At 33.1% G+C, this 11,149-nt stretch overlaps 1 protein-coding gene across 1 annotated transcript in view; it reads left to right on the top strand.

The window, feature by feature from the left end:
- LOC145268362 (eIF-2-alpha kinase GCN2-like) overlaps positions 1-11,149 on the top strand; it is a 217,889-nt gene that overhangs the window by 125,851 nt on the left and 80,889 nt on the right. The window contains exons 16-17 of the mRNA XM_080123893.1: positions 2,994-3,140; positions 8,027-8,263. Coding sequence (XP_079980019.1) covers positions 2,994-3,140; positions 8,027-8,263 — 384 coding nt within the window. The remainder of the gene's footprint in view (positions 1-2,993; positions 3,141-8,026; positions 8,264-11,149) is intronic.

Here is an 11,149-nt window from a genome sequence, read left to right as displayed (position 1 = left end):
CTTGAAAAGCTAAATCTACAGTATCATTTAATTCTTTTATAAGTTTTTCGTGCGGAATTTTAGTATATAGGGTACTAAAATCATAAGTAGCTATAGATTTTGCTTTTATTCTGGAATTTATTTTATCTAATTTTTCTTTCACTGGTTAGGAATTATTTACTACCCAATATAGATTTATATTACTATAGAATTTACTTTTCAGGTGAAAATTATTTATTTGATTTATAATTAATTTAAATATTTTAGATATAGCTTTACTTAGAGGTTTAGTGATGCACGTCTTTGAACCTACAATAAATCTAGCACCAACTGGACTTTTATGCATTTTAGGTATCCAATACATACATGGAAGATTTTTGTGTTTATCTTCTAACTTTAATCCTACTTTTTCATTAATAATACTATTATTCAAAATAATGCTATCTAAATTACTATTACTTACTTTATAAGTATCCGAATCGTTTCCTATAAGTCCTACTTCTATCAATAAACGTTGTATATAATATTTTTTACATATAAAAGCTATATTGTTTGCCGCTTTATCAATCGGAACTATTACAAACTTCTCTTGAAGTATTTTAAGTTCCTCCCGTATTTCTGAATTTTTTAAAAGAGGATTGGTTTTTCTAAGGTGTTTAAATTGTTTTATATGTTTAACCTTTTTATTTACGCGTTCAAGTATACTATTTTTCCATGCATCAAACGTAGACTGTGCTAATTTATATTTCTTTACCATAGACATAATAAAACCTTCTAGTGCTTTAGTTACTTCTTTAACGCATTTAGTGTAATTTAGGCATTTAGGTTCTCTATAATTTGGACCCTTACTAAGTAGTTTTCTTAATTTAGGATTATTTACTATATTTAAATCTCCTGTAATTACATGTTGTATCTCATTATTACAGAATGGAGAGGAATTACATTCACATTCTGGAATATTTATATTATTATCTTTTATATTTATATGTTCTACCGTTTTCTTATAATTAAAAATCTTATTGCGTATTGTTGGCCCTAGTTTATATGTAACTATTGGTTTTTGATCTTTTTTCTGGAACTCATTTGGTAGTAATTGTATAGTTTTTTGTTTATTAAATATTTTAGGTAAATTTACATCATCAAAACCTTTATTTTCATACAAAACTACATTTTTAGGTTTCTTTTTTATATCGTTCACTGGTGGCTTATATAATTTAGTGTCAATTATATCTAGATATATTCATACCATTGAATGAAATAGTCCTTCTTATATTGTAATAATATTTTAGATGCTATTTCCTTCAAAACTTTCTTTTTTGTTTGATTAAGCAATTTTCTTATATAATTGAACGACTCATAAATTTTATTAATAATGATATCTTTAATTTTTTCTTTAAAATGTTTAACAGCATGAATACATCCTTTAGTGCTAGTCCTATGCAAATTCATGCGTTTATTTAGAGGTATTACAGTTTCTCCTACGTATTGTAAATTACAGTTTTTACAGGACAACAGGTAGACCAAATTTTGGGATCTACGTGACAAATCTTCTTTAGAATAATTTATAACATAATAAATTTTATTAGTCACATTTGACTTATATTCTTTAGATGTTATAAGAATATTACAAATTTTACATAAGGGTGCTCCACAAGGAGCAACCTTAAAATTCTTTTCAGACGAACAAGTCCCATTTGCCACTTCGAAAGAAGGAGTTCCTACTTCTATATTACTAATGACAACGGCTTGACCCTGTCGAGACATCTCCGACCTCCTTGGGTGGTAAGCCCTAGGGGAACTCACTAGTTCTGAGGACTGCCCAGACCTAGCTTGCAATCTAGTTTTAGTGACCATATTTAAAAAGTTATTTGATAATTATTTTTGTATTTTATCAGAAAAAAAACTTTAATACACACACACACACACATATATATATATATACACACACACACACACACACACATATACACACACACACACACACACATATATATATACACACACACATATATATATATATACACACATACATATATATACACACACATATATATATATACACACACACACATATATACACACACACACACACATATATATATACACACACACACACATATATATATACACACACACATATATATATATACACACACATATATATATACACACACACACACATATCTATATACATATATATATATATATATATATATATATATATATATATATATATGATTTAAAAATTATTTCATTAACAGCTGAAATGCAGTTATTAATTTAAAAAATATCAAGTTGAGTTTTTTCTCGTGCTGACATTAATATTAAAAGCCTACATTTTTCTATTTAAAAACTATTAAAATGAACTTTATTCAGTTATGGGTATGCAAGCAACTTCATGCAAGGTTAACTAATTTGCATATTTGTTTTAAAAATTACATTTTATTAATTGTTATGGATCCATCTGGCACTATGTAAGCCAGACATTTCCGCTCTTAAGAGCACACACAGAGTTTAATCGCTTATAGTGAACCACAGAACTTTTTCACCTTAATATTGTGACCCCTAACCAAGACTACTGCATTAATTAACTTTTTGTTATGTGTTCTTTTTTCTTTTTCTTTTTTTTCTTTTTTAAATAAATTATTGTTTTTATTTTAATATACAATATACAATATACTGGTTTACAATATTTAGCATTTGTGTCCTTTCTTTACAGGCATTGATTTCATTTTCAGCAAATTGCAATCTTATTTCTAAATTGCAACTGAAAAGGCAAATTGATTTCTTCCTTCTTTTCTTTTCTTTATGGTCGCATTCAAACAATGACTAAATTTGTATTGAAATTAACAAATTGTAATGTTTATCTATATGAATATATGAGACAAATTTTGTTCTGCATTTGCAACAAAGTTATGAATGAAATGTTTATTATCTTAAATTAATGTTTCAAGTAATTCTTAATTATTTTTTTCCATGAAATAAAATCAAATTTTTTTTTTTTTTCCCCATAGAAAATTGACATGTACAGTCTTGGTATTGTGTTCTTTGAAATGTGTCATCGAATGGAGACGGGAATGGAACGGCATCAAGTATTAATGAACCTACGAAACGAGAATATAATATTTCCAGATAATTTTAACAAAGAATTTACAAACCAGGTAAAAATTTTTAGTCATAAATTTATTTATACAAGACAAAATAAAGGTTTAAATTAAATTATTTTTTTTCGTTTTGAAAATCTGTTTTTTTAGTTATAAACTAGCCTGGGTGTTGAGCCAAAAAAAAAGAAGTGGTAGTAGGCAGACAGGCTAAAACCCGTACCACGAAGGAGGAAAAAAACGTGAAATATAAAATGTGACATCTTTGCCATTGAGTTCATCGCCAAACTGGAAATGGTGGTGTTTTAAATTAAGGCTAGTCAATCAAAAAGAGGGGATGACTTTCAAAAATATTGGTGAAAAATCGACCCTTCCTTGTAGAAAAGTACCCAGTTGAGAGTGAAGGAATTAATGTTTTTAGCCAATTTTTCAATATTTGTCGTCCGAAGTGTCGAGCTTCAAGATGATACTGATCTTGTGAAAATCCGCTGCCTCTGTCGGAAGTTTTAGGCAAACATACAAACATGCAAACATACATACATTTAAACAGACAGGTGAAATTTATATTATAGATTATTGTTATATTTTAATCAATTTAGGATCGCACATATTTGTATCAAACGTTAATTGCGTATGTTGCTTTTTTGCTCATAAGCGATCAAACATGTACCTCTATAAGGCCACCATTCGCCCATGTATGGAGTATTGTTGTCACATCTGGGCTGGTGCATCTGCTACTAGTCTCTCGCTCCTAGACAAGGTTCAAAAAAGAGTCGCCAACCTGATAGGCCCTGAACTGGCATCTAAGCTTCAGCCTTTGTCCCATCGACGAAACGTTGCATCCCTCTGCCTGTTCTACAAGTATTTTAGTGGTGAATGCTCTGACGAACTGCAGACACTTGTGCCCCCATGACGTAGACACCCTCAACAAACCCAACGCAGCTAAATCCCACCCCAACACAGTAGAGATCCCTAGATGTAGAAGATCTTTCTACTCTAGTAGTTTCTTCCCCAGAACCGCTAGACTCTGGAATTCCATTCCAGGTTCTTGCTTCCCTAACTGTACTGACATGCAGAAGTTCAAGTGTAACGTGAACCGACATCTTGCTGCCCAAATCCCAACATAGTGCCCCAGTAGTTGCTGCCCCTGATAGTAGCCCCCTACACCAAAGTGGCAATGCGCCTTTTTTGGGGTGAAAATGTAATAAAGAAAGAAAAAAAAAGAAAACAACCGGATAAATCAAATAATCTTTATTACATACATGCAGTTGCTTGTATGCATTCGTCTTTCTTTCATTGTTGCTTCTTCTCATCATCTTTTGATGTGTGTAGTCATGATTGTCTTTTTAACATAGGTAAGATAATCTTTTTTCATTCATGAATCACGCAAGGAGACATGGCTGAGTTTTCAAAGGTTTTATTTGGAGAGAGAATTTATACATGGAGAGAAAAGGGTCGCATAACTAATTAATTATTTACTTAATAGTTACTAACCAGTCTTAAGAAAGGGTAACAAGTAGTGTTGGGACGATTAATCGGGAATCAGAAAAATCGGAACTTTTGTGGGTATCGGAATTGGAAAAAACTATGCCTATTTTCTGATGCCAAAAACAATTCCTTTAATTGTATTTTTTATTTGATTTTGTTTAAAACAAAAGCTTTCACTGCTGGTAGTAATGATATCATAATCAATATTTATTGATTTTTAAAGCTAAAATCTATAGATCATCCCATCCCCCTCAAGTATTTATTTTTACATGTAAGAAAATATCTGCGTATTTAATGTTTTTTTTTTTTTTATGGTAATTGGGAATAAATAACAATTTTATAGTTAAATATTTAGAGATTTATAAAGAATCGGAATCGGTAATTGTATCGGAATCGGGGAAAAATATTGGAATCGTCCCTTCACTAGTAACAAGGGACAGAGTCTCAAGATAACATTCGCTTAAATTATTTGCATTATTCAACTGTCGTTTGCACAGCTCGATTTCCTGGAGAGAACTAACGAGAAACCATTTGTTCTCTCACTCAAACACGTGACATTAACTCCTATCGTTTGGCATCTGTTTTTTTAGTATTATTGACGTGTTTGGTCCTGCTTCAAATCCCGTCATCTGCCTACGGGTACACTTCCATTTATCACCAGATTATCCTGATATATACTAATGTTATCCTTGCCAAAATTCACTCTAGCTAACTTAATTGCTAGTTACTGGCATAGGGTCCCAAATACATTATTTATACAAGAGAACATAATGGTTTAAAAAGAAATGTTTTTTTAAACCTTTACTTCACCCCAAATAGGGTATATTGCCACTGAAATGTAAGGAATGACCATGAATTAGAAATCTTACCTCCATTGGCATCCTAAGTGGGGAGCTGAGCAGCGAGATGCTTGTTTACATTACATTTAAATTTCTGCATGTTGGTAAAGTTAAAGAAACAGGGACAACATCAATTGACAAACTCAGTTAATTCCCTAACTAAATCAGTGAGAAATCTATGGTAAACAGCTGTTACAATAATGCAAAATGATTTTCAACATTTATTGGACGAGGTGGAGAGTACTGGATAGTCGCTCAGATTTTAGGGAACACCACTAATATTCACTGTGAAGATCTTCAAATGAATAAAAAAATTAAAAAGAAATAAAAAAAAATTTAGAAACACTCGTCTAGCTGAAAACACTATCAATAATTTCCCCCACTCTTTATCGGTGCTTAAACCTAAACGTAGATTCCATGAACAAAGCTTCTTTCTTAGAACTGCATACCTGTGGAACTCTCTTCTGTTTGGCTGCTTTCCAGCTGACTACAATATGGCCGTCTTCAAGTCCAACGTAAACAAGTTCTTGATGAGCCGTTCCCGTTAAGTAATCGAATTTACCAAATTTACACTTCTATTGATTACTATGATATTGTCCCTTTGAATACTGTACACTCTTTAACTATTATCTTGGCCTTGATAAGGTGATTCCTTTTTTTTTTTTTTTTTTTTTTAATGTAAGTTTTAGTTTAGTAATTGTTAATGGTGTAAATTGGGTAGAATTTGGCTTATATAAGGAGACAGCTCAACAAGAACTTGTTTACATTGGACTTGAAGGCTACCATATTGTAAACAGCTAGGGAGCAGGCCAGTGGAACAGTGTTCCACAGGCAGGCAGTTCTAGGAAAGAAGCTTTGTTCATGTTGCATTTAGGTTTAGACACACAGAGAGTGGGAGAAATTGTTGATAGTGGTTGTAGGTGGTCAAGTGATTTTTGCGAAAGTTTGGCAAGAAAGATCATAGATTGGAGCTCAGATGAGCACATTTGTAGAGTTAAATTCAAACACTTACCACATATTAATCCTCAAATTCCATTCGGTTTATTTTTGGCAGCCTCATAACTCTTCATTTACTTTGTCCTTTAGTCCTCAAATTCTGTGAACAATATTTTTTTTTAAATTTATTTTTTCTGACAAAGAGGGAAAATTGCTATTTTCTGTGTCAGTATTTATCCATTTAACACTTATTGTTGGATAGTTCTAACCTTGAAGTATTTTTTTTTTTGTTGTTTGATTTTTAGCTTCTTACATCAAGTTGCTTCATGTCTTGTCTGAAGCGATTTACATTAAAAAAAAAATGAAAATACAAAATATTTTTGTTGTGAAAAACTGATAATTATTAAATAAACGCTTATCAATCTGGTTTCTAAAAGGATGGAAGTGGTTTAGGTGATACGATGGTCAAAATCACTTTATAATCTGCGAAACCATTGTTTTCATGTTTAATATATGAATAAAACTTGGTCTTTACAAACATTATCTGATCTAGAAGTCGTTTTTTTTTTTTTTTTTTTTTTTTACACAGTGATCACCACTTATTAAGGCCCGGAAGCCACTCAGGGATAGGGGTTATAACAACTCAGGGATAAGGGTTATTTTCTGTTATATTTACATGCAAATTTTATCCCCTATTCTAAAGTCTTAAATATTTTTTAAAAATTTATTTTCAACATAAAAATTTCCAGGATATTCACATGTATTTTTTATTTATTTATTTATTTATTTTTTAGGTGAATTAGCATATAGTGAGGGCTCCAATAATACTTTAATAATAATTTTTATTCATAGACCTTGTTAATTCCTAATCAATTATCAACTCCAATTTATTTGGCAAAAAAAAAAATAGCAAAGTGCAACAAGCCGTGCAAAGAGACATAAGTGTTATTTACATCTACATATAGTCTGAATATTTGTCTGAGGTCGCTTCAAAACTGGATATTTTTATCTTAATTTGTATTTTTTTTACTTTATTTCACCCTAAACAAGACACATTGCCATGGAGGTGTAAGGGGTTACTCAAAATGAGGAGCCAGGTTTATAGAGAACACTTTATAGAAGGAGTTGTCTAGCAAGATGTTTGTTCACATTACATTTACAATTTCGCATGTTGGGGCAGTCAGGGTAACAAGGAGGGAATTCCAAAGGCCAGCAGTTTGAGAAAAAAAAGCTATTAGAATAGAAAGCCCTACGACACCTGGGAATATTCATAGTAAAGCTGATTGTCAGGTTAGTTGGAGTGCAGGAGCAGCAGGTTCGCTGGAGCATATTCCATTGAAGTACTTATAAAACAAGCATAGGAATGCTGTTTTCCAAATCTGACAAAGATTCCCTGAGTTTGACCAGATACTCCTGAAGAAGGTCGAAGGTTACATTTGCCAACACTTTTGCAAGAATAACACTCAAGATGAAAGCATTAGTCTTAATGATTCAAATAATACGAGGCCTTCAGTGGTTCTTTTCATTGTATATAGGATAGAATGCCATGTGTAATGCAAAACTGGTTCTTTTCAGCTGCTATCATAATTTGTATACTGAATCTACACCTGGCCCCTTAACTCATGAATCAAATTCATTTTGATTTTTTGTATTTTTCTTCTTTTTTTTTTTCATTTTAATCAGAGAGAGATTATTGAAAATCTGCTGATTCACAAACCAGAGTGCCGTCCCACAAGCAAAGAAGTGCTCCAGTCGAGTTTACTTCCACCTGTTGAAATAGAAGAAGCCAAAGTCAACGATATCTTGTCATCAGTAATTGCCAATTCTCAAAGCAAAACATACAAACATGCTGTTGAATCTTTCTTTAACCAAAAATATGATGAAGTCTGTGATATAATGTTCGATGAGGAGGTTTTCAAGGTAAGTAAAGTCAGCGTTTCAATGTCCTTCGTTTATATCCTTTCTAATTTGAATGTCTCTCGGACCACTACCGGAAACTGGCCACACCTACCCCTTCCTGGATCCACTTTCTCCATCACTATCTAGCCACCTGGAAAGTTAACTGTCATGGCATTACTCATCTGTGTAGTACAATGGATCTGTTGCTTTCATATTGTCATTTACCTCCTAGCTAAACTACCCCGGCAGTCCTGACTGTGGAAGATAGGGGTAATCTATACTATCACATAACACCTCAACTTTGCTACAATGTTAATTACTAGACCACCTAACACATAAGTCAGTATTTATTATATACTAGCATTTCAGCCCAGTGTTGCCTGGGTGTTTGGAGGTGTATGTTGAGCAAAAAAAAAAACCCCAAAAAAACAAGAAAAGTGGTAGTAGGAAGGCAGGCTCGAACCCGTACCGCAGAGAGGGAAAAGAACGGGAAAAAAAACCCTGACGTCTTTGCTCTTACGGCCACTGCCAAACAGGAAGTGACATAGGTTTAAATTAAGGCTAGGCAATCGAAAGAAGAGGATGACTTTAAAAAATATTGGCAAAAAAGCGACCCCCACCCCCTTGTAGAAAAGTGGTCAGTTGAAGGTGAAGATGTTTTTAGCCAATTTTTCAATATTTGTCGTCTGAACAGTCGAACTTCAAAACGATACTGATCCTGTAAAAATCTGTCGAAAGTTTTAGGCAGACATGCAAACATACATACATACATACCTTTATATATTAGTAACTAAAAATTTTCGACCCAAACAGATTAAAAAGCTTACCCTATCTCTGAATATCCTTTATGTAAAACTTCAAATGTTTAGACTAGAAATTGTCTGAGTAATTTGGTAGAGACCACAGAGGTCACATTTTTTAAAACTTTGACCTTGATTATGACCCCTTAACATTTATTGTTTTGGGCTCAAATCAAGTTATTAAGTTAGATCCATGTCCAAGTAACCTATATCTACAATTTCAATTGTTTATATTCAAAATTGTCGAACTTTCATTGAACTTTGACCCCTTAACAGTCAAATTTCTAGGAAAAAACGGATTACAAAGATTTTCCCAAATCTCAATACCCCGTATATCAAATTTTGAGTCTGTAGGCTGAAAATTGACAGTTATTGCGTAGGGAATGTACAGAGAGAGAGAGAGAGACACACACACAGACACACACACACTTTCACTTTTATAGGTATACTAGCATGGGTGCCCGGTGTTGCCTGCATGTTTGGGGTGTATGCTGAGTAAAAACAAAAAAAAAACAAAAAAAAAAAAAGGTTAATTTTTTTTAATTTGACCCCTATTATGACCCCCTTAACATTTATTGTTTTGGACTCAAATAAAGTTATTAAGTTAGATCCATGTCCAAGGAACCTATATCTAAAATTTCAAGTGTTTAGACCCAAAATTGTCGGAGGAGTTTGGTAGAGTTGTCAAAGGTCAAATCATTGAACTTTGACCCCGTAACAGCCAAATTTCTGGCCGAAAACCAATCACATAGATTTTACCAAATCTCAGTACCCTGTATATCGAATTTCATGTCTGTAGACTAAAAATTGACAGAGTTATTGCATAGGGAAATGTACACAGACAGACACACAGACACGTTCACTTTTATAGATATATAGATAGATTATTTAAAAGAAAAATTAATTTTGTGACATTCCATTTTCAAGTAAAATATATATATATAGCTGACCAAAAGATCCTCATGAATGTGTAGCGACATTATTGCTTGTGTAAAAACAATTATAATCTGGAATAAGGGATCGGTTTGATCTAGGCCAATGAGAATGGCAAAAATATTATAAGGGAGGATTTATTATTTTTCAAATCGACAGACAAGAATTTAACATTTGGTCTATTAGTTTATGATTCAGTTACTAAGGGTGTAACCACAATATCCATACCATGCTTATAAATCCATACGGTGTTTATGGAGATCAGTAGGAGGTCTTCAGAAATAGGGGGAAAAAATGGGGACTGCTTCCTCTGTAGGTTAATACGATAGTGCTGGTGTAGCTCCTCGGAAAGAATCTCTGATTTTATTTAAACACCTGGATATGTCAGAAAAGTCTTTATAAAGTTACATAAGATAGTGGCTAATAGGCTAGACATAAGAAATTTGTATGTGGCATCTGTTGTTGTAAACCTATGGTATTTTGGCCCAGAGGGGAAAAACTGTTCCTCTTTTATTATATATAGGGATTATTTACTCACTAGGATTTGTCACATAAGCCATCAGCAAAGATCGCTCCTTGAGAACAAGGGGTTTGAGTGGCAGGTCTCCCCAGATTTCCAGTACTCTCCACCTCTTTTGATAACCTTTGCAAAAGAATTTGCGTTATCGCAACAACCGCTTCCCATTGATTTCTCATTGGCAGTGATCATTGACTTCTACTGGAATTTGAGTGACAATAAGCCTCCCTAAGGTCCCAGTCCACTTTGCACTCAACCAACGGATGTCTGGCTAGTGCTTTCTCTCCTCAGTCTTTCCATCCTCCTTGACTCTCCTCACTTCTTTGGTGTGGCATCGGTTTTTTGTCACACACACACACACACACACACACCCATATCGAGGTGGTTAACTTACAAATATACAGTTCCATTTTTCATGATTCCATGTGCTGCTCCTTTGTGTTTTACATCTTTAGCAGTTTCCATGTGTCCAGTTTGTGCATGTTGCTTATGTATATTAGTCTCCGCAAGCAAGGGTTTTCCTTGATATTTCAACAGTTTTCATTGCTGTTATCCATTGTATCAGCCATCACTCTGATTTCAATCTCTCCCATTCTCTTTTCAAAGTTTTTTCAGTATTGTTCCTAGCGCTCCTACTATTAGTGGTGTTATCTTGAC

Source organism: Euprymna scolopes, chromosome 43 (assembly GCF_053919585.1).
Source record: "Euprymna scolopes isolate OS-2025 chromosome 43, ASM5391958v1, whole genome shotgun sequence".
In the NCBI taxonomy this organism is placed as follows: Eukaryota; Metazoa; Mollusca; class Cephalopoda; order Sepiida; family Sepiolidae; genus Euprymna; species Euprymna scolopes.
This window is presented reverse-complemented; position numbering and strand designations above follow the sequence as displayed.